The 25,847-nt window shown below is 35.6% G+C and overlaps 1 protein-coding gene and 1 long non-coding RNA gene across 4 annotated transcripts in view; one reads left to right on the top strand and one right to left on the bottom strand.

Moving 5' to 3' along the window:
• LOC126968774 (uncharacterized) overlaps positions 1 to 12,198 on the top strand; it is a 384,859-nt gene extending 372,661 nt beyond the window's left edge. The window contains exon 3 of the long non-coding RNA XR_007730278.1: positions 11,712 to 12,198. This is a non-coding gene — a long non-coding RNA (uncharacterized LOC126968774). The remainder of the gene's footprint in view (positions 1 to 11,711) is intronic.
• The window catches only part of LOC126968671 (neuroligin-2), a 46,666-nt gene extending 32,954 nt beyond the window's left edge, over positions 1 to 13,712 (bottom strand). Inside the window, exons 1-6 of one of the 3 annotated variants that reach the window (XM_050813712.1) lie at positions 13,675 to 13,712; positions 7,365 to 8,034; positions 6,406 to 6,555; positions 5,498 to 5,635; positions 4,223 to 4,369; positions 216 to 372 (exon numbers count right to left, since the gene is read on the bottom strand). In XM_050813712.1, the coding sequence (XP_050669669.1) occupies positions 216 to 372; positions 4,223 to 4,369; positions 5,498 to 5,635; positions 6,406 to 6,555; positions 7,365 to 7,709 (937 nt within the window). In that variant the 5' untranslated portion in view covers positions 7,710 to 8,034; positions 13,675 to 13,712. The remainder of the gene's footprint in view (positions 1 to 215; positions 373 to 4,222; positions 4,370 to 5,497; positions 5,636 to 6,405; positions 6,556 to 7,364; positions 8,035 to 13,674) is intronic. The other 2 variants (XM_050813710.1, XM_050813711.1) reach the window with 2 other exon arrangements.
• Positions 13,713 to 25,847: the final 12,135 nt, after the last annotated feature.

Below are 25,847 nucleotides of genomic sequence, written 5' to 3'. Positions count from 1 at the left end.
TGTGTGTGCATGTGTGTGTGTGTGTGTGAGGGTGGGTGTGAGTGAGTGTGAGTATCTGATTAATCATGTCACAACCCACATTCGTGTTTTAATACCCCTTATTATTACACAACAGTTGCATAAATAACTATAAGTTCTGTGATTTAAGAAATAAATTAATTTGTAAGAAATTTTATTACCAGTGATAAATAGGTAATATGAAAAGCACTTCTCACCTAGAGCACCAAGCCTGTAGTTGATGGAGACAACCACAACATCATAAAATGCAGCCATCATATGAGCAGGGAAGAGGTTTGAAGCACCAGATTGAAACTGACCACCGTGGATGTACACCATCACAGGATACTTCTGAGCTGTTGCACCAGCCTCTGTCTGTAATATCATAACAATACATTTAACCAGTGTGGTGTGCCTCAAGGAAGTGTCCTGGGGCCTATTCTATTTCTGTTTTATATCAATGACATCATAGACGTTACAAAATATAATGACGATATTTCGATAACTTTTTAATCTGACATTAAAAACTTTGATATTATGAATTTTAACAATGACATTATAAATAATATGGACAAAATGATTAAATGCATTGGTGTGAATAATCTATACATAACATATAAATAAAATTGGAGTATCTGTTTGTAATATTGAAATAACCGTTTTTTACTATATGTATATGAATATATATACGGTACATACACCAAAATATTTTTTTTTACAATTTTTGTCTGTCTGTCTTTTTGTTCCGGCTAATGGCTGCACCGATTTTGACGGGACTTTTATTGGCAGATAGCTGGTGTAATAAGGAGTAACTTAGGCTACGTTTATTTTAGAACAATTCTTTTATTTTAGAAAAATTAAGTAATGTTGCAATCTCCAAGAAACGAAACAACGTTTGCCGGGTTAGCTAGTCTTAAAATAAATCTAACTATGTGACATTTTATATGATCTACGTTATAATTTAAAAATAGAATATAATGACGTCATTGTGGATGAAAAATAGGAAACTTCATTTTTGGTGTTATTTTAGACAAAAAAAATGTTGAGATAAAAATCGTAACTATCGTTGACTTCTCTGTCCCAATAAACTTATCGACGGTAACTCACCTTATCAGTACACGCTATCTGTCAATAGGACGACGTATAGCTTACCAGCCAGCGATAGAAGTTTGTTTGGAAATTGCAATTCACGCGTCCCAATATAAAGCGATAAGAATGACTGATCGAGTATATTGGGACAGCTTCAGATTATTGACAGCTAATTACTGACTGTAGAAGGTAATAAATTATCTGTAGATAGTATATTGGGAACGGCCTTTAGTAACACGAAGGGTTCCATATTGTAGTGACTTTTGGGTCTATTATGTTCAAAGTCAAAGTCAAATAAACTATATTCAAATAGGCTTAAACTAAGCGCTTCTGAATCGGCACTATAAATATTTCTTATAAATTACTGAATTTACCATATGTTCGTAAAAATTTGAGCTCGTGAGAAGAACACATTAGAAACTCAACGACCGCTCTTTTCAATCTATATTTTAAAATGGCTGTAATATAAATAACAAATTATTTTGTAAATTGCTGCATCCAATATGCGAGTCGTGTTTAAATAGTAAAACTAATTTCATAAAAAGTAGGTTATAAATATTTAACTGTATAAATATAAATTATCGTATATTGGATGCATCAACCTTTAGAGCTTGAACTCATTGTATGTGTAAGGATGCTTTGTGAACATGATGGTCGTGATTACTGTCATAATTAGTAATTGCATCCAATAAATACAATGATTCATAAACTATTATAACTAATTAACAGGTCGACCCGGCACCAGCACAAGCAGCACCCGTTCACGAGTTGACGCATGGACCCTTCGCACATATTTGAGGGAAGGAGACGACCCAGGAAACGACGGCGCCGCAAGGAATGCCATTCAGTGAGCATGACGAACCATGCTACGCACGATAACTAAAAATTACAAAATTAATGCCAGCAAGCCCAAAGTTCGTGTATGTATGTGTGTGTGTTCGTGTGTGACCTATATTATCTAATATATAAAATGTCTATAAACTCGTGTCATGGTGTTAAACTTTGAACTCCTCCGTAACGGCTTGACCGATTCTCATGAAATTTTGAGTGCATATTGGGTAGGTCTGAGAATCGGACAACATCTATTTTTCATACCCCTTAATGTTAAGGGTGGTCCACACGAATTTTTTTTTAAATTTTATTGTCAATTTTTTTTAATTTGTTGATTATGAGTCAGCATTAAAAAATACATACAACTTCAAATTTTCACCCATCTACGATCAACAGTTACTTTTGTATCGCGATTTTAATATAGGCAATACAACGTTTGCTGGGTCAGCTAGTTATTCCTATATCTTTTTAGGCCTTGGCGTAGCATCACAAATCTAAGAATGAATGAATGAATGAAAGGATAAGTCAATTAAAAACACGAATAGTATCAAACGATCTTACATAATTTATATGTCTAGATAGAGCCTACATTGCTGCTAGACAACCGATGAATAATGGCCAGGTTTAATACCTAAGTGTGCGTAACAAGTTACGTCTTACACTCGCGATTTGTATGTCACTTTGTGGTAGTGTGTGTACATTGCTCGAAATAGAGATTAACAGTAAATTTAATTTTTTTTCAAAATAAATAATAAAGCATTTTAACGCGTCATTGCTAAAAAAATTTGTTTAGCGAAAAGTCAGACGCAAACCTAAAGAATATATTTTCACCTCTTTCGTTTCGTTTCATTCATTAATTTCAGCCGGAAGAGGTCCACTGCTGGACAAAGGCCTCCCCCAAAGATCGCCATGACGATCGGTCCTGCGCTGCCCTCATCCAACCTATTCCGGCGATCTTGACCATATTGTCGGTCCATCTTATGGATGGTCTACCAACACTTCTAATGGTCGCCATCCTAGGACTTTACTGTCCCAACGACCATCTGTCCGTCGAGCTATGTGCCCTGCCCACTGCCACTTCAGTTTTACAACCATCTAGGCTATGTCGGTAACTTTGATTTGTTTCGGGTACCTATTGATACTTAAGTTTCTAATTCAGACATTCATTATTCTAAATAATATGATGCTCGTGTCATGTACTTATTTTGTATCGTGTATGCTCGGCCTTAATACTAACACAACAGTCATAACTCATAACAGATGTGTGAGTAACGAGAGGTCATAGACCTTTGTTGATTGAATTAATTACTGTAATTTGTAAGCCATTGTGATGTTGCATTACAAGAGACAATTTTAAATCACTTTTTTTTCGTAATTAACTCATATGCCTTATTATTTTTAATAAATATATAAAAATGAATCGCTGTTCGTTAGTCTCGCTAAAACTCGAGAACGGCTGGACCGATTTGGCTAATTTTGGTCTTGAATTATTTGTGGAAGTCCACAGAAGGTTTAAAAGACGAATAAATAGGAAAATGCTGCTAAATTAAAAAAAAACAATAAATTTGTTTTTCCTTTGATGTGTCCATACATAATTTATATTAGACAATTTATTGACGCACGGTTTGACAGTTCTGCTGTGAAACAATTTCATTACGACAGCAGGGTGCTTATTTTACGAAGTAATTTTTGATGTTATGATATATTATTGACAAATTCATATAAAAACATTATTTTCTTTATATACAGAACAACGTCTGTCGGGTCAGCTAGTTTTCCATAAATTCGGCCGCATATATTACTTTTTTTAAATGACAGTAAGGGACGAGACGAGCAGGACGTTGAGCTGATGGTAATTGATACGCTCTGCTCATTACAGTGCAGTGCCGCTCAGGATTCTTAAATAAACCCAAACTTTCTGAGCGGTACTAGGTTTTATTCTTAAACGTGATACCCACTTGTATATATAATACTCGAGGTATCGTGGTATCGTACGGGTTGCTAGATACACAAGCTTGGTTATTGTATAAAAAAATGTGATTTATAATAGATTCGTGCTGTGAATGACGCCGCTCTTTCAGAGTTATACGAGAAATTGTGACTATTTTGCTAAATGCGTCAAAATATATTTTTAATATTGAAACTTTGTATTATTTAAACTTTAGTGGAGACGTTATATGATCTTATGATTTCTTTAAAAAAAAAAATTTTTTTTCTAAAAAATAATTACGTATTTTGATTAAATGTGAGATACTTTAAACAAAGAAAATATAATAATATGTAATAGATAATTTGTAAGACTTACATTAGGCGAAAATATATTTAGGTAAAGACAATCTTCATCCATATCTCGTATCCCTTTAGTGGCTCCAGTTAAACGCACCGGCTGGGGACAGGCTGGGCCCCAGTCCACTGCCTGGATCAGTTGCCAACCTGGGTGCTGCCGGGGAGGCTGTCAAATAATACACCCTGAGCTACTGTTGTTTTACAATTGGACTTTACTTATTTTGTTATATAGGTATGTAGGTTAAAACTTAGTATCCCTAAGAGCAAGAGGGGGGATGCCTCTCAGCCCTGATACTACTCCCATTAACAGGTAATGCACTGTTCCAGAGAAAAAAACATTATAACCTAACCTCAAATTATGAAATTTTTAAGGGTTGGGAAGCTTCTTCTACGGGAAAGGGAGACGCCTACAATTTTGAGGTTCAGGCACTCGCCTTCCGCTGCCGCGGCACGCTACGCTCGGCTCGTCCGTTGTTTTAACTGTTCTAACACAATATAACCCAACCAATTTTTATAAATTGTAGTTGATAGAGCTTTGGTCCACGATTATAGTGCTATTATTACTACAAGGTAATGCACAGTTTTCAAGAAAATGACGAAAATTATTCTAACCTGAATACGGGTAAAACACGTGAACAAAACGCTACATGAGCGTTAGCATGGCTGTGGAAGATTAAAAGCTGAACACAAAACTAAAAACAGGAATATTCGAATCAGAATAAACAATATAGGAAAAATAATTGTTTTTTTAAGTTGCTGTACAACTCTGGATTCTAGCCTTTTTAGTCTAAAAATTATTATTGATAAAACCGTCTAGTCTGTCCCAGACTATTTTTTACGTTTCACTTCACTGTTTTTCGTTTACAATTGACAGTTTTTAGCCTCCCGATGCCATGTAGAGTTTTATTTACTGGATTTACACATTTTAGGTTCCAATTTTTTTTCGTTATTCTTTAAACTGTGTATTACCTTGTCATTATGATTGTGGACTAAAGCTCTAATATTTATTACCTCCAAATCATGTAGAGCTCGTGAGAACATACAAAAAACTCAACGGCCACTCTTTTCAATCAAAATAGTATTTTACAATGGCTGTAATTTACAAAACAAATAAGTTTGTAAGGTTATATATACTTGGTGCTTTAAGTCAGGAGTCACACTATTCCATGTTTTAAATTACCCACCACAAAAGGTTGGATAGTCTAGTCCACAATGTGTATATTACAAATTAAGAATTTGCATTAATTTTACATACTAGCATTGTTAAATTCAGAATATGGAACTTATGTATTACCTTAAACCTTCCTTCCAAAACAGGTGGCCTAGCATATGGTATACCCAAAAATACTGAAACCTGTCCTTGTATTCTTTCAACTGGACTCAACCATGGCCTGTATCCAGAGTTGGGATCAGGATTGTCATATAAATATACCTGCAACAAATATATTTCTTGAATGGTGTCAATATTCTTCTTGGAAATCTTGAAAATTTTGGTGTAATATGAGGCCATCTTATGTGCCTCAGACAAACAACATTTCATCAATTCAAATTCAAATATGTTTACTCAAAATAGGATGTGATATGAAATCACTTATTGAAAGTTAAAAACTACCACATATTCCAAAAAATTATGCCTCAGACCTGAGAAGAACGGGTGCAACAAAGTGGGCTTTTTTTTCATAAAAAATATGGTTATAAAGTATTATAACTTATTATATAATAGCCTGAGGACGGTCACTCCATTCCCAATCTGTGGAATCATTAAGAAAGTCATTAATGTTATAATAACCTTTACCACACAAACATTTTTTAAAAACTTCTTTTGAAATTCATTATTACTACATTACATTTATTTTGAACATTTTTCTGAGATGTTGTTGTAAACGCATATACATCACCCCACAAAAAGATTTACTAACTCTAATTAACCGATTATAGAAGCAACGGTACAGTGTTAATTTTTTTAAATTATTTCAATGATTCTTTAGGACCTAGATTATAAATAGCATGAATAGCTTTCTTCTGTTAAATGCACATATATTTGCAATATATCTATCTACCCTCCCAAGTAAGTTCAAAAATCATTCAACATTATGATTTAAAATTTATGTTTTTTATAATGTTTATATGAGTAATATTTTGTTGACCCAGCTTTTATATGTCGGGAAGATCCTTGTCACTAAAAGTTTTAAGTTTTCTTACATTAAAGCCCTGCACTTGTCCATAGTTAGTGTTAACAAAGATATCTCTCTTCAGCTGCCGTGAATCTCTTCTCTCTTTCCCTTGCAAGTCTTCCCTCCAACCACCCAACACTCCAGGGAATAGTGCATCTGGATTATTCGGATCACGGTTCTGCGAAATGATAATATTCTTTCACTAACTGTGTAGTTACATACATAATAAAATTTAAAAGGAATTTGTTAATATTTGTACTGTTTTTAAATAATATGTTGACTTGTTAATAGAGCTAATTGAAGATCCTGTATCCTCTAGCTGGGGTAGACGGCATCCACAGTGAACCTCCATCATCATGACATGTAAGTAATAGAACTGCATGTATATTTCTGCTATCCACTTTTTTTGAGTACACTTGTACACAATTATACATGAAATACGAAACACCCAAGATGTTTATCTAAAGGTAAGATACATCCATGCCATTATTATAATAAATAAGAATTCTTGAATGAACTAATGAGGTGTCGAATTTTACCATCCATGTAAAGATGTGGCAATATGAAAAGGAATACATCATTTTATAATATGACTCATGTCATATAGTCAATATTAACGGCAAACATTCATGCTTCATATAAGCTACTAATAAATAGAATAATCATTAACTATTTATTATTTATATTTTATTAAGTACTAATTCACATTAGAAAGATTTCTCAAAAGGTTTGATAAATATTTAAAAACAAAAATAGCTAATAAACTTGTTGGAAAACAGGGAGTATTCTAACAAGTTTAAGTTTCATGGAGAGAACAAAATTGAGATTAAATGAGATTGTTATCATATTAATATAATGGGGATTTCTTTTTAAGCTCACTTTTAAGTAACATGGTAACTTTATTAATTTCAGAATGAGAAAGACTTCCAAGAAATTGTATTTTAAAAGAGATTCATAAAAAAAATTAAAATCATTACATATACATACCGTATTAAACTTAAACTGCTCATCCAATGGATTAGTTACAATGGGATTGTATGGGAAACCACCAGGTTGATTTATATTTGGGTTGTATGGATTATATCTCGATGGATCCGTCCCATAACGTCTATTGTTATACACAAAAGTCCTGTAATCACTATCACCAGGATTTGGCTGGCGATACTCTCTAGGGACATCATGTGGATTCGTTTTATAGTATTCATTGTTCATTTGTCCATTATACAGGTCTTTATTAGACTGACTTGATACATAAGTGCAGAATAAAAGAGAGAATAGTGTCTTTGTAAGCATTGTCACACCACACACAGTCCAATAAGAATGATGAATCATTTCTAGTACACTTCACATATTTGCTGATGATAGATATATAGTTGCATTAATTAACATAATACAATTATAACACAGGATTAACACACAAAAACATAATATTAAGTTTTTAAAGCACTAAAATAAAATTATACAAACTTTCAAAGTATAAAAAATTATGATATAGTCGAATTTGTAAAGTTAAAGTACTTTATTGATAGAAGTAAAGAACCTACTTTTGCCTAACATAATCTCATCATACCGTTTATCATTCATATAATCAATGAATTATCAGCACAAATGAATGTGGCAACGCCCACAATGTTTTGTTTATCAAATTTTCCAGTACCTAATTTTTTTTTTTTTTTTAAATTAATTCGTTCTTTCGAACAGGCTATAGCCAGGGGCCTTACTGCCTTGTCGTTAGTATTTTCATTTCTTTGGTATTTATTATTTTCACTATTTTGTTTTACAAAAAGTCCAATCCAGTTTTCTCATTTCATCTTACATTATTTCCATTTTCCTTTTCCAATTATGTATATTCGATAGCGAATATTTATAGTAGTTTCTTTCATCAAATCCAATCCAGTCTTAAAGTCATCAGTTATTTTACCATTTCCGTTAATGTATAATTCTCTAAAGAATATTTTCCATATTTTCCTTTTAGTAAGTCCAAATCCAGTAATATAGTCTCTAATAATTTTCCCCTTTTCTTAAAGTCAAATCCAGTGTAATTTGCATAACTTTTTAGAATAATACCTACCTATTTACATTATCTGTTCAGTTCGCGAATTGCGCTATGCTATAACTAGTTGTATATGTACAAGTTATAACGTATTTACATAATTATAAACAAATTTACAACGTATGTATCTACAAATTACAATGTATTTACAGTACTACATACAAATTTATACAAGGACATATAAGTTGATGTGTCCTTTAATAGATCTATTACTGAGAGCGGGATTATATTGGGTGCACCATATATTTCCAGTAGCTCATCCATCAGCACAAGGCGCTGTATGCCAAAGGACGAACAATCAAAAAAGATGTGATCCAGAGACTGATCTTGTTGCTTATTACAATGGTCACAAAAAGGAGAGGAGACAATTTTTTTGCGATGAAGATGAAAATTCAATCGATAGTGACCAATACGCATTCGTGTTATTGTAGTATAGAACTTTCTGTGAGCGTTATTTTTAAACTTACAAAACCAGGGTGTGCTATTAACGGGATTATCTAACAAAGTATACGAATGAGCCTTATTTTCAACTTCTGTACAATTGTACCAATATCTTCCCCAAAGAAGAGTCATACTCTGTTTTAGATTACTTATTATATCTGTATATGGTATGTTAATGTCTAGATCTTTGCAATCAGGATATAGGGATAGATCGGATATATTAATGATAGTTCTAGCTAGAAAATCAGCGCTTTCGTTTCCTGCTACTCCTATATGGGACGGGACCCAAACGAAATCCACTTTAATATCGATTAAACATAGTTCGAACCACAATTCCTTTATAGCAAAAATGATGTAATTGATGTTAGCACTCATTTTGTTATTTGACAAACATTTTAACACACTCATACTATCACTAACTATTACCCACTTCTTATTAAGTTGATTTTGTTTCTTAATATGCTTTAAAGCAAAAAGAATAGCGACGGCTTCAGCAGTAAAAATACTGGCATATCTATTAATCTTAAAGCCAATACCCTTCCTAATTTCAGGAAGGTAGATTGCAAAAGAAACATTATTATTGTTTTTTGAGCCATCCGTATAAACAAATTTACAATTAGACCATTCTGACAATAATACATGAACCTCCTCTTTTGAAGTTAAATTTGGATCTATTACAACATTAATTGCAGAATATTTACATCGAAAAGAACCTGCATGGCAGGGAAGTATATCATTATTCCGATGAATATTTAAATCTTGTAGAAATTTAAAAAATGAAGAAAAATCTTGCAAGATAAACAACTGTCTCGGAAATGAAGACGATTGATAAGCAATAAGATTCTTAAGAAGATTGTTCGTCGGCAAGCTATAGAGCTTTAAAATAAATCTTTCTTTAAGATAACTAAATCTAATACACAAAGGAGGAAGGTTGGCCTCGATTTGCATAGCAGCTATTGGGCTAGTTTTAAGTGCACCCAATATTGTACGCATACATTTATTTTGTATTTTATCCAGACTATTAACAATTTTGCTGTCTGCGGCGAAACAATGAAAGCCATATTCAAAATGACTACGAATAAGCGATTTATACAAAATTAACAATATTTTAGGGTCCGCTCCCCACGACGTTGCACACAAAGATTTTAATACATTATAAGCTTTATTCGCTTTAATTATAACACTATCTGTATATTTTTTCCAAGAAAGTTTTGGAGTAAATGTTACACCTAGAAATTTTATGTCACATGAAATAGGCAGTGGAATGCCATTGTATAAAATGGGAGGCAATATGATACGTTTACGACCAATCACAAAGACTTTTGATTTGGTTGGATTTACATTTAAATTAAGATAAGAAAAGTATTGATATAAATTTACAAGTGCTTTATTAATAGTAGCGGCTAAATTAATCAGATCAACTCCCGATACATAGACGACTAAGTCATCTGCATACTGTAGGTTTACTATATTTGGCCCCAAAATAAGGTTCAATCGTCTTATGTACATAATAAAAATTAAAGGAGACAATATTCCCCCCTGACAAACACCTAGAGAAGAAAGTCGTGGTCCATACAAATGTTTATTAAATTTTACATATACTTTTCTGTCAGTCAAAAAGGATTGCATCCAATTTATTATTTTACCTGGTATCCCTAACATTGATAACTCGTCACAAAGCACGGCAATATTTACACTATTGAAGGCACCTGAGATGTCAAAAAATACAGACAAAAGATATTGATTACTTGCTAAACATTGATGCGCATCAAGCTGTAACTGCGCTATACTCTCCCTAGAAGACCGACCTTTGCGAAAACCAAACTGATTATTAGGCAAAAGACAATTTTGTTCTATAAAGAACTCGAGACGTTGTTTTAGAAGCTGCTCAAATATCTTCCCAACACAAGACGTGAGAGCTATAGGTCTATAAGAGTCAGGTAACATTTTATTTTTGTCTGGCTTTAAAACTGGGATTAAACAGTCTGTTTTCCATTCTGCAGGAATAGTATTCTCCTTCCATAGGCGATTAAGATTATTTAAAAAGATGTTGAGACTGTGGCAATTAAGTTTTTTGAGTAAAATATATGGAATGGTATCAAGACCGAAAGATGTATCTCTTCTAGTAAATAAAGCGGATTTTAGTTCTTGTAAAGAAAAAGGCTCTATCAAATATTTATTACTATCATTAACAACATTTACATAGTTAGTTAACTCATTTGATACAAAGTCAGAAGTATACTTTTGTAGAAAATCTGGAATCCAACTATCATTCAACACACTGTCAGGAATGTAAGTTTTGTTAAATTTGCGCATGTATTTCCAAATTGAAGACAAAGGAGTACAACGATTAAATGAATTGCACAAGCCTATCCAGCTATTTCTTCTTTCACTTTTTAAGATAAGTTTTTTTAAAACCCGCAATCTCTTAAACTCCACATAATTTTCATCAGTGGAGTTGTTTTTAAAATTAATGTAACCATTTTTAGCATTTAAAACTGCTTCTGTACACCTCTGATTCCACCAAGGCGACCAAGGATATTTAAAAGATTTTTGTGAACAAGAACTAGTAGCATTATTACTATTAGAACTTTTGGAAAACAGACAGCTAGGGATTGACTGCTTGGCAGCAGAAAGTAAAATATTACAAAAGGAATTAAAAGCATCTATTGAAGATAAAGTGTCAAATTTAACATCATCCAAATAAGAAACAACTAAGTTACTATACATATTCCAATTCACCTGCTTATAATTAGGGTGAGTGGGCAAATGTAGATTATTACATAATGTGTTTTGCAAACTAATACTATCACTACTTACTGCCATTTTTATTATTACAGGGAGATGATAACTACTGCCCAGAGGACTGTCAATAACTGACCAGTCACATAAAAGAGCCAAAGATGGAGTTACCAAAGTCAAGTCAAGAGCATTAGGACGCCAAGATGGAGATCCTATTGTGGTAGCTTGACCATTATTCAGAATAACAAGACCATTCTCATTTATAACCTCTAAAACATCTTTACCTCGAGGCAATGTATCAACACATCCCCACAACATGTGATGAGCATTGAAATCACCTGCAAATATCATTGGCTCTGGAATGGACTTAATTAAACTGTTTAAATTGTTTTTATTAAATGGAGAGTTTGAATTGGAAGGACTGTAAAAACTCACAATACTCAGTTCTTTGTTATTAATTTTAATTTTAATGCAAACATTTTGTAGAGCACTATCATAATATGTATTTATGTTAGAAAATGTGATATTATTATGAATAAAAATTGCTACACCATTGTGTTTATTACCACAATCATTCCTTATTGTGTTATAGCCTTTTATTAAAAAATACTGATGTGGTTTTAACCAAGTTTCCGAAATTATAGCAATATGGATATGATTTTCATATAAAAACCTTGTAAAAATAAGCCTATTACTAATAATACTTTGAGCGTTCCACTGCACTATATTCAATGTATCCATAATAACAATTAACTAGGTGTCTTTTTTCTAAAAGTGTTATTCAGAATTTCCTTAATACTATTTGAATTTATAGTTAACTTATCTTTATTTGTACAAATTTGTAAAACTGCTTCAACCAAGAGGTTCATAAATTTGTCAGATTTTATAAGATTGCTCAGGTGTGTGTCAATATACTTTGAGTTTAATTGAGGGAAAGCAGATTCATTGAAGAGATCTGAGTATCTAACACTACGGGACTTCACTTTGTTTTCTTCAATTTTTTGTTTTTTCAGAGGACAGGTAGATGAGATAGCTATGTGATCTCCACCACAGTTGGCACATTTTGTTAAAGTTTTTGGACACATTTTAAAATTGTGATTGTCAGAACATATGGAACAAACTTCATTGTTTCTACAAAATTTAGCAATATGGCCAAATTTCATACAGCGTAGACACTGTTTAATAGGGGGTACATATACATTAACCTCATGCCTCCAGTGATCAAGTGTTACATACTCAGGTAACAACGTTGATGCAAATGTGACTGCAACAGTTTGCGTTGGAACAAAGGAGACAACACCCTGTGGGTCCTTTACTCGCCGCATGAACCTTCTCACAGCAATAACTTTTTTACTCGATGCAATTAATTGATGAATTTTTTTGTTGGAGTAATCAGTGGGAACAGAAGTAAGAACTCCAGTGACCTCCGTTTCAGAAGCCGGAATTGAGGCAACCATCTCCAACTCGCTAAGTAACTTTTCATTTTTTAAAAATACATTCGCATTGTTAGGCAGGTCAAAGGTAACACCAACTTTAAAAGCATTAACGGACCTCAGGTGCAACACACCCGATACGCAATGCCTCCTGATTCCATTTGACAGACCCAACCTGTCCTTGTCTGATATTTTGACTTCACCCTGCTTGCGATTGAGAAATACAATAAATTCCTTCTTATTTGAATTTTCGTCGTATAACCTATAATAATTTGTCGCTCTATAAGGGGTATACTTCTCTTTATCCTTTCTTCTTACAATGAGACGTTCAGTCACCTCCGCGTCAGATACCGAGGATTCGGATAGGGGAAGTTCGTCTGGTGGTTCTGCGTCGCTCTGGCCGTTCTTCGGCCTTTTACCTGTACGCTTCCCCATGGCGATGGGGAAGCGCACTTAACAATTTATATATACAAAAATCGAATATTTATAAACCAGGATAAACAATTTACAAGTATGAAAAATATATGCACTATGAACAATAATTTAAACAATTTTTTTTGTATAAGCGCGCCTTCCTTCGTTCACTCGTTCCCGCCAACTCGATGTTCAAAAATATAATTTCCAGTACCTAAACTCCAGTGTTTGTAAATTTCGAAAGTAACTTTTTTTTCTATTCACTGTGATCGTGGCTTAGATACCAGTCCCTTTAGCCATAATTAAATTATAGTTCACCTACCAAGGATGAAGTACCCAATGGATTTGTCAAGCGTGCTATTGTTTAGCGTCGATGCTTTTGGAACACAGAACAGAAAAAACTAGTAGAAGTGGCATAATGTCATTTTACTATGGAAAACGATTTTAAGTCACTTAATTTAACTAAACTAAATTAATAAATGATAATAAATGATGATCGTGTATGGTACAAGGCGCATCTTTTAAAACTTGGATCGTTTGGGTTTCCCTAGAATTTATGCAAGTGGAGCTCCTTGGCGCAGCATAGAGATGATTATTTCTCAAACCCGAAGCCCGTGAACGCCTGAGTGCCCCAAGGCTGTGTGCTATCTCCTACACTGTTTGTTGTTTCTTCTGTATGTCAATGATATGTTGGACACCTCCAACATACATCTCTATGCAGATGACAGTACTGGTGATGCAGTATGCACGGGCCATGCAGGTCTCTCTCGGGAAATTATCGACCAGTGCCGGATAAAAAACGTCGCGGAATGGGGTAAAATGAACCATGTCCAATTTGACCCCCAGCAGACTCAAGTTTGCGCGTTTACTACTAAAAAATCCCCATTTGACGTATCACCGCTCTTCGACAACACCTCCCTTAAAGCCTCGCCCAGTATCGAAATACTAGGTCTCCAAAATCTTGAACGAATGTCAATTCCACGATCATCTAGAATGCAAAGCCAAATTGGATTGGAAGAAGCTGGGCGTCATAAATAGAGCACGGCAATATTTCAACACGGCCCACATTTTAGCGCTCTTCAAAGCGCAGGTCCAGTCACATATTATGTATTACTGTCATCTCGAGTCTGGCGCACCCGTGAATTCACCGAGTGCAACACAGGACTGCTTGAATTGGTGGCCAGAGCACTGTGAACGGGTCGATCACCGGGCGTTGCGTTGAAACATAGCTTAATTGTTTGAAGTGAGCTCGAATGATTTGTATATAAATATCTCTATGCAGAGAAAACCGGCGTCAAGTGTCAGCTATGTTTTCCTTTGGTCAGTGGGAGTCCCAGAGGCCCACTCCCTTTATCTCCACCACAGTCCCGTAGGTCTACCTCCTTTTCCTGTCCCAGAGCCCCGTTGGTCCACTCTGCTTCCCACACCTTCCCACACCTTTTCCTGAAAAGCTAGTAACGCATCTGCATGCCCTCCAGTGGTGCAGTTTTCCATGGGTGGCAGTGATCACTTTCCATCATGTAAGCTCCATGCCTGTTCACTCTCTTTTTCCACCAAAAAATCATTATTTCTATTACATAGCACGGATTTTTTAAAATGGACTTCAATTTTAAGAAGTACAATTGTTAATACTTAAAAAACTCGCTTGATTTCATTGAATCATAAAGTTTTGCAGCAATTAAATAGTATTTTACTTTTCTTTAACATAATCATATTTAAGATGATATACCTAGGGAAATTAATATTACTAAAAATTAAAGTGGCTTAATTCATAGTTTTGTTTTTGTCAGTTAATGAGTTCTTGCAGTAATTATATTATACTGTAATGAATTGTAAAGAAGCATGGAGAAATAAAAATGTTTTGAGTTTCCATAAAAATGTAAATAAAACTTTTTCCCCAGCCAAGTATAAATGTGTCTCCTAATATAGCGTCGTAGAATTTAATATTTAACAATTAATATCTATAGGTCAGTATTATATCAACTCCATCATGAGATTACGCCCTGGGGATTGTTTCCTTCAGACCCATGGGTAACCCATCGTTCATTTTGTTTGTAAATAACGCCGGTTGTTTAGGAGGTAAAGTTCCTTAAACCTTGTCACCGATTTTGTGAACAGTGGTTAGCCTGGTTGGTTAAAAAGTTTATAAATTAAGGCATCGGTAAAATGTCTGACTTTACTGAACGAATTGACTATTTACTGGCTACATTTCCCCCCTAAACGATGCATTGCTTTTTCTGTGCGGCCCGATCTTGTAATTTGATACTTGTATCAATGTTTTTGCAGTTGTTGTATCTTCCTTTTGGCTGTAGTTCTTCCTGATTGTTAGAATCAGGAACTAAGTTTTATTATAGTTTTAGTCTGTCGATCGATACACATACACACAATTGTTTCGCACTTGAACTTTATAGTCCTGAATGGGCCATCGAAGACTGAAAGCAAGTTCATTAAGTACAAACATATTATATCATAAGTAACATCTGTCTGTTCGCGATAAACTCAAAAACTACTGTACCTATCTTCACGCTGTTATCACCAATGGATAGCGTGGTTCTCGAGTAATCTTTTTAGTACATAATTTGTTATATGTATCCTATATATTAACGAAATTTGTTAAAGTTGTCGGAAAAAAAGCCGTCTGGGAACGAAAACGCTGTCACCTAAAACCTAAACACTTTGAGATATAACACAATAATGTATGGTGGAACTGTGTATCTTATATAGGTCTACAGAAAAGTCCGCGATGGAGTATGTCTATCTCTTAAAGATAACATACTATATCCATTTTAATATTTTTAAAATGTAAAAGCCGTTTTCACAAATACAAAAAAAGCGAGACAGTAAAAAGAGACAGACACATAATTTCATAAGATTTAACGTAAATTACCGTGAGTAACATAAAGAAAATGAGATAGGAAGCATATCACAGTGTTCTGGTACCAGGCGATCATAGTTGAAGAAGAGATTGTCTTATGTATGACGCGAATATAACTTAATATATTCTGACGTCATACGCATGACGTATTACTACATAGACACCAGAACATAAATATGGTAGCGGTAACAGCAATTTCTTTCAAAGCGGCTGAAATCATGTGTCATCCTAGCAACATGTACCAGGACTTCATATATAGAGGTTCATGCACAATGTTTCAATTCTGTCGTGAGTTCTTTGTAGGCACGCAATTTCTTTTTATGTTTGGTACCTGGGAGTGTCTTTGTACTAGAAGCGAAGGCGAGTGCTACTATATGCGCACACCAAAAAGTCGATTATTCATGGCTACGAAATTATGATCGTATCAAGATTATAAAAGCAAAATAAAATTATTCTAATATATGTAGTTAAAAAACTATAAATCACGCTTTAATAGAAAACTAAACAACTTTACTCAATAGCCCACGAGGGTTTTAAAATAACGTTATTTCCATTTATTTTTAAATTCCTCGTGTTAATAATGACCATTAAGTATTTTTGTTTCATCACTGTACATTGGAATTAAATTATTATAGCTGTGACGGTGTAGGATGACAGTAAGCTCGTTTATCCTCCTTTTCCATAAAATAAAATGGTAAAATGTACAACTATCATTTTCATTCATCACTTTATTCATTTTGATCACTATGAATACGGTCAGTCTCGTGTCAGATTTTGGCGAGACAACACGTCCTGAGGATGCTCATGTAGAGACTCTGATAGAACACACTACTATCTATTGCTGATTCAGCCACAAATGCCCATAAAATAGATGTACGAACACTTGCGTAGATATGGTATTTTTGCATTTAAATAAAGTTTTTTACCGAGAGTTATGAAAATGGATGTTTGAGATGAACTTGTGAGTTGAGCCTTTTGGACCAAAATCTTTATCATTTTAGAGTTTCTAAACGGAAGCGTTACTTACGGGAACCGTTAAATTATTAACGCACACGATGTTTGTTTATGTAGGACTACTAATTAAGACATACACACATAATATACTCGTATACACAAGTACATACAACATTTATTTTTAACTAAATTTAACCCAGTTTTTTTAAATTATTATATGCTTTATACATTCTCCGCGCCTCTGGGCCCCACGGGTCAAATGTCTCGACACCAAACGACACAAAGATGTATGACTCATGGAGACTGATATATTTGCGACGCTTGCTGTCTGCGGCCGTCGAAGCAGCAGCCATAGCACCAACTGACGTAACTTCAACATAAGAAGAAGCCAGAGTGTCGATGCAAGTCGCGTCTCACACAAGCGCCCTTTATTTATTTATTTATTTATTTATTATTATTATATAAACCTGTAAACTTACAGTTTTACCCAAAGCGTTTACAAGCTAGTCACAAAAATACAATTAATATAATAAAATTAGATTTTAAATTAAAGATAAAATAAATAATGATAAAATAATACAAAAAATATCAAGTTATATAAAATCAAATATTGTCCATAGCGCCAAATAATCAAATAAAATAAGTCCAAAGTTTTAAGTCAATACTTAAATTAAATAAAAAAGTTATTAATATATAATTCAAGTACTATCTAACATAATATGCATGTCATTTACAATCGTTTGAAATTTGTCCGCAAATAAATCAATGTCACACTGAGTGAGCAAGTCGCCGATCAGACGTAATGCTCGAATAGTAGGAGCGTTCTCCGCATGTCGGGTGCGCGTGACGGGCCGCTCCAGTAGACGCGGCCGACGCCGCGGAGCCATCGCCCCCGCCGTATCACGGGAGATACGATTTGGTACCAATAAACCAACTAGAGCAAGGATTTGCGGACACTCTAATTTATTTCGTATTATGGAGAGATAATGCACCACTAACAGCATCTTTCTCCTGAACGAAAGCCTCTCAAGCTCTACCATCCCATACACAAATAAGGAAGGGTATAAATATGGGTAATATCCGAAGGTCCTCTTATAGAGCCAGCGGGCAAATTTACGCTGCGTTTTCTCAATCATGAGGGTGTATTTATCCTCATAGGGATCCCAGATAGTAGCGCAATACTCAAGTTTGCTCCGCACGTAAGCATTATATAATACCTTCGCTACCTTAATATCACTAAATTGAGAAGCATTCCTAATAATGCATCCTAGTACTCTATTCACTGTTTTACAGGTAGTTATAATATGCAGATGAAAATTTAATTTATTATCTAATGTCAGTCCTAGATCGCAAATGTCATAAACTCTTTCCATAGGGGCGTCAAACATATTATAAGCTACGGTGATCGGCAGTCGTTTCCTTGAAAATGTTAAAACCTTACACTTATCAGAGTTGAAAGGGAGGTGATTAGCCTGGCTCCACAGAGATACGGCATCGATATCCGCTTGTAGAGCTTTGGTATCACTATTATCTGCAATACTCTGAAATAGTTTCAGGTCGTCAGCAAACAATAAGCACTTGGAGGTTTGGACCGTTTCCGGAAGGTCATTTATCATTATTAAAAATAACGTTGGTCCAAGGGTACTTCCCTGACTTACGCCAGATCTCGTGTAAAAATATTCAGAATCGTATCCATTCACCTTTACAAATTGCCGCCTATTGCTAAGATATGATGCAAATAATCTGAGTAAGTTGTCAGTAAACCCCATCACAGCTAGTTTACGTAGTAAGATGTCATTGTCAACAAGATCGAAAGCTTTTCGAAAGTCAAAGTAGGCAGCATCTACTTGTCGACCCGCATCCATTTCCGCATAAACATAGTCTACTAGTGCGGTGAGATTTGTACTCGTTGACCGTGCTTTCCGAAACCCATGCTGAGCAATGCTAAGCTCCCTACCAACCTGGCTGATAATTTTATTGTTTAGAATAATTTCAAAAATTTTTGCGAAAACTGATTACACTGCTATCGGTCTATATGACGCAACATCTTCTGTTGGTTTGCTCTTTGGAACAGGCGTCACTCTAGATATCTTCCAGCAATCTGGATATTTGGATTGTTTTAATGAAAGATTGTAGAGGTACAAGAGCGGGTGACTGAAAACAGACATACAATCCTTGGCAAGGAACACAGGTATACCATCCGGACCAGCAGAAGATCGCGCCTTCAAACGTTTTGTAGCCAGTTCAAGATCTGTATCTCGAATCACATTGACAACAACAGAAGAACCTGAACGGACACCACACATGTTGGACAATTGAGTAGCTTTTTGCGGATTCAGTAACGGTATTTCATCCTGGAACACCGAACTAAAATATTGAGCAAATGCTTCAGCTGCTGCTTGGCCTGTTACCTCAGTGTCATAATATGTGTATGTGTCAATACGTTGCCTGTTACTTTTTTTGTCTCGTATATATTCCCAGAATTTAACTGGTTCATCAACAATATTTTTTTGGATCAATTTTATATGCTGCTTGTATGCGTCGTCGATTAAAATCTTAACGTACCATCTATAGTATTTATATAATTCCCTATTGTATACCTTACCGTACGATTTGAACAGTTTTAGGTGATGGTACTTATGTTTAAGGTTAGTAATTATATCACCTGTATACCACTTAGGATATCTATACTTACCATTGATGGGGGATGGATTCTTCATTGGAACAATCCCCGTAATACAATTCAACAAAGTAGAGTAAAAATTATCAACGGCTGTATCAATGTCGGTAATTTTAAACAAATCATTCCAATTTAAGCTGCAAAGAGCAGAGTATAATGCCGTATAGTCCGTTTTACGCCAATTTAAATCGTTAAATGTAAACGGCCGCGATGTCGGGGCTTGTGACACTGGTGGTGGCACAGCACCATGATTGATACTTAGCCTGACTTCCAAAGCAGGTAATGGTCGATTGAAACGAACGGGTCCAGACATTCAGACACGACAACCTGATCGGCATCAAGATCACTCAGTACTAAGTCAAGTATGCTACCACAGCTATTCAATACATTATTGCCTTGTTTAAGGCAACAAAACTCACAAAACATTGAAAATTGTGTTTTAACATTAACGTTACAAGAATTTAGATTGAAATCACCCAGTATAATAATGTTTAAGTCAGAATGTGCACTAGCTGCATTTTCCAAACAAGACAATACATTTAAATATTGTTCATCACTGTAATTTGGCGGCAAATACACAACACAACATAAAAAAGTTACATTTTTCCAATTAATAATTGCGATTAAGAGTTCTTTGTCTTCTGTAAGACCATCAATGTCGTTAACAACACGAATAGAGTAACAATCCCGCACCGCTAGCAAAACCCCGCCCCAACCTACATCATCCGCGCGGTCCTTACGAACTACGAGGTAACCAGCAGGAAAAAGCTCGCCATTGGATACGGAATTAGTCAAAAAGGTTTCTGTCAAAGCTATCATGTCAAAATTACACTGTGTCACATTATTACGAAAAATATTAGTTTTTGAGCGCAAGCCGCGAACATTTTGGTAATATGTGTTTATAACCTTGTACCGTTGAACGCGTTTACGAAGCTCCCTCTTTGGCACGAATGTTATGGCGCCATGGTTTGACGCATATATCTTCGGCCCACTTGTCGCTGCATAGGACGCTTTCAGCCAATGTAGCCGGAACTCCAAGTTTGAAAGAAGCGTAGTGACCTCGAGGCTTTAACTCATCTACTGAACAAAAATCGCCTCCACATATTGATGTCAAATGAGCCCGCACCTGGTCAGCTGTTGTGCCTACTTGTACGTAGTAGAGGTGTAAATAGCGCCACTTCTCAGCAGCACGCAACGATGTTGCCCCTGGCGCGGCGGTTCCTCGCAGTACACTTGGCAGCGAACCGCGTGGACGTTGTTGCCGTGTAATTTCCGTCCATTCATTTTTATCTTCATTACCGTGATCGGATTCAAGGCGAACCTTAGGCAATAGCGAGGATTTTTGCTGTGGTAATCTGCCAGGCGTTACAGTGGCCTTTTTAACCACCTTGTCCTTATTCTTAAAACTATTTTGAGTTCTATCGTTCGGCTTTTGCATAGCTACTTGCTTACTGGTATCTATTGTTGGCTTCAAATTAACTTTAGTAGTCTTCTTCTCCTTGGGTAGATAACTACTTTCTAATTTTTCTAGAATTGACTCTTGTGCTCCTTCTAGTTTTTGAATAGCAACTAATTGCTCATACGAGTTTTTGCTCAGTTGCGACAAAAGGGATAGTGGTTCTTTTAAAATAGCCTGTAATTCCTCTTTTATTATCTTTCGGAGCGTAGAGGGATCTCCGCATGTGCAAGAGTTGAAACTTCGGCCACGACGTACAGTAATGTTTTCCATTTCGGGTGTACCATTGTTTGCAGTATCGGATAACGAGTCATTTTTGTTACAACTACTCATTAACTGCCGTACTGGAGAAGCCATGGCACTACTATTACTGACAGTTTAATTGTAGATAGTCTAGAGACAAAAGTCACCTTACGTATAGTCCACGTTGTCGTCGCAGTCTTTACGCTCACGCGCCGGTATCCGGCGGGCTACAGCAGTCGCACTAGGTACAGGCGAGCGCGGGGCAGGACTGCGGGGCGGGGCACTCAACAACAGTCAGCCGACAGCGACTGCTCACTGCGAAGCACGGTGACTCACCCGGAGCAACAGCGGTCGCTACTCGCTCGGAGATTTTAAAATTCGGTGCAATATAACGGCCAACTTGTAGATAGATTTCGATATATCTCATGAATTTTGTGGGTTTTTCTTATTCGGTTTTCACTATAACTTAGCTACGAGCACTAGCTTTAATTTAATATAATTCACAACTTTGTAGGAGAGATTTTTAAATAAAAAATTACAAATATTATACGGAGCAAACAATAACACGCCTGCTTCGAATTAACACTCGTAGTTTAGTGCCCAAGCCACCAGGGTCATTCCATCAGGCAGCTTGCCATTGCGGCGGGTAATATCATTTGGCTCTAAAAGAGCTGGTATGTTTATAGCGGCAAATGCCCTGCGGATGACTTTATTAATGCTGGCGATACGACTGATACGACCTGCCAATTCGCCACATCTACATTGATGTGCTTAATACACAGTTAAGCGGTATTTATTTGCCGAGATCCATCTCTTCCCCACATGAGATATACTATCAGGTAAACAGCCTGCTCGTTTCATTATAAAGCATAGGCCAGATCTGCGCGTCCAAAGTATTAGATAAATATTAAAATGCCGCCGTACACACCAACGCGACTACAACGCGATTCGACCGCGTGCAGAGTGGGACGCACGCGTCTAGTGATAAGTGAGCATATAGGTGGGTAACACTGAAAACGAGACACTAGAAACATTGCTAATGAAAACTTTTTTTGAATTTCAATTTAATGTAGTATATTGCATTCGCTGTTTGCCTGTTGTCTTGGAAAAAATTCGACAGCAGAACCCTCGAAGCAGGATCCTCCTTCACCACGACAATGCTTCAGCCCACTCCGCAAAACGAACAGTTGTATATTTGACTATGGCAGGTGTCGAGATAATGAGTCATCCGCCATACAGTCCTGACCTGGCGCCCTGCGACTTTTATTTATTTCCAAGAACTAAAGATAAAATTCGAGGTATTCGCTTTACGAGCCCTGAAGATGCGGTGAAAGTGTACGAAAATGCCATAGAAGAGACCCCGAAGAATGGGCCCACTGCTTTTCTGAGTGATTCCATCGAATGCGACGGTGTGTAGAGAGGAACGGAGATTACTTCGAAAACCAATAAAAGTATTGGCAACTTTCTACATTAAGCCGTTTTTCATTTTCTAAACATTTTCAGTGTTACCTAGGTACATATTTTATCACGGAATCGTGTAGTTCCTGTGGCATAGTAATTAACAAACTTAAACCCACGCAAATAGAGTCGCGGGTATTAGCAATTAAAGCATACAATTTTATAATCGTACTGTGTGGTTTATACCGCAAGGGTGTACAATAAAAGGTCTTCTTCATCTGAATAAGACTCCAATGTTAAGTAGGTACGAGAATGATAACCATAATTTTAACTCTAGTAAAAACACGTGAAACTTCACCAAGAATGCACAAAATAATGAGGTTCGCGATTCGCGTCGTACCAGTGGCATAAAGGCATAAATAGGCATAGAAGGCATTTATTTTCTCAAAATTGTTTCATTTAGAATTCTTTTTGATATCATTTCTAATATACCAGATACTACTACCGCTTCGGAAACAAATGGCGCTCTGAGAGAGAAGGAGGCTCCTTTGCAGAGGATGCCGGCTAGATTATGGGTACCACAACGGCGCCTATTTCTGCCGTGAAGCAGTAATGTGTAAGCATTACTGTGTTTCGGTCTGAAGGGCGCCATAGCTATTGAAATTACTGCGCAAATGAGATTTAACATCTTATGTCTCAAGGTGAGCGCAGTTGTAGTGCCGCTCAGAATTTTTGGGTGTTATTCAAGAATCCTGAGCGGCACTGCAGTGTAATGGATAGGACGTATCAATTACCATCAGCTGAACGTCCTGCTCGTCTCGTATTTTCATAAAAAATTCGTGTAGGTGCTAACGTATGGATTCGCGTCATTGACGCTTAACGCTCAGATGTGACCGCAGCTTTATACCGTCATGTTACCTACAGGTTTGCTCGCAATAAACTAAGTACTACACCACTACGGAAAATTACGTTGCACTTTGAGAGAGCATGTAAAGCCCTTGGGTATCACGATGTCGTATAAATGCTTAGAACTGGAATTCTTTCCTGAAAGAGATGCGATTCAATTTAGATCGATTCAGATACAATGCACATCTTTGAATTTAGTACACAAATAACAAATGCTGCTAAAGAAAGATCCACACGAGAATTCATCCAAGAATTTCATTAAAGTCAAATACACCGAATAAATATTCCACTATCGCCCTCACATTACAGAACTTAAATCTTCTCAGTAAGTGTATACTGATAGTTAAAGTTTGTAAGACCTCTGGGAAATCATCACGTTCAAGCTAACCACTCGGAATTTCATTAAATGAATTGAGAAGAGAGTGCTGTGGTGGATTACTTGGAACACGAGATTCCCGCCAATAATACATTCGATTTTTACAAGGTATTTATTGTATATCAATACACGAATTTATTTGGTATGTTGACATGGTTTGGGAATAACTTGCCCCAAAACGCCTTGTTATTTATAGTGACAACTAGCTGACCCAGCAAACGTTGTGGGTGAAAATTTGAAGTTGTATGTATTTTTTAATGCTGACTCATAATCTAACAAATTTAAAAATAAATGTCAAAAAAATTAAAATCAAAATTTCGTGTGGACCACCCTTAACATTTAGGGGGATGAAAAATAGATGTTGTCCGATTCTCAGACCTACCTAGGCACTCAAAATTTCATGAGAATCGGTCAAGCCGTTTCGGAGGAGTTCAAAGTTTAACACCATGACACGAGAATTTTATATATTAGATTATAATAATTCCAGATATATATTCAATCAATTCAAGAATCATTGAGAGAAAAATTTAAGGAAATAAACATTTTGACTATTGCTTCTCAATCTTAATATATATAAATCTCGTGTCACAATGTTTGTCCTAAATGGACTCCTAAACTAATGAACGGATTTCAATGGGGATTACTTCATGGAGTGCAGTCTAGTCCAACTTAAGAGATAGGATAGTTTTTATTTCGATTTGGGACCCATAATTATTTTTATTTCCAATATTTGTTTTGTTTGGACATATTTTCTGTGAGAGTATTTTTGACGCGCGGTTTGACAGTTCTGCTGTGAAACAATTTCATTATAACAACAAGGAGCATATTATTATGTTACAATGATAAATTATTGACAAATTCATCAAAAACGGTATTTTATTTATTATGTACAGAATAACGTCTGTCTGGTCAGCTAGTATATTATAAATATAATATTAATATTCTTGATAATGTTCTATTTTCATAAGCACATTGAGGAATTTGCTAGAAACTGTGACATTCATAATGTTAACACGAGGAACAAACATAAACTTGTTATGCCTTCTACTCGGTTAAGTCGAGTTAGTAAGTCTTTTAATGGGCGATGTACATGCTTCTACAATATGATCCCAGAAAATGTACAAAACAATTGTGTTACGAAATTTAAAAGAATTGTTAAAAAACGTTTGCGTGGGAAAGATTACTATAGCATAAACGATTTTTTTTATGACACCACAGACTGGGATAGAAGCGAACATCCTCAGGCTCTTAAATTATAAATGTTTATTGTACGATATCACAATGTAATCCATATTTTTATATAAAAAAAAAGCCTGCTGAGTTTTTTGCGCCCGTTCTTCTCAGGTCTGAGGCAGTCTATTTTGAATGGGTGTGCTTCAGTATAGCTACCTATAAGTATTAACAGTGCACTTGCTTAAAAATTATCTTGAATATAGATACTCATTTATATTCAATATAGATCAGATCACTTCACACTATACTAGGGTTTTGAGATTTAT

The sequence above is a fragment of the Leptidea sinapis genome, chromosome 16 (genome assembly GCF_905404315.1).
Source record: "Leptidea sinapis chromosome 16, ilLepSina1.1, whole genome shotgun sequence".
NCBI lineage: Eukaryota > Metazoa > Arthropoda > Insecta > Lepidoptera > Pieridae > Leptidea > Leptidea sinapis.
Note: the sequence above shows the minus strand (reverse complement) of the source record. Positions and strands in the feature narration are given on the sequence as shown.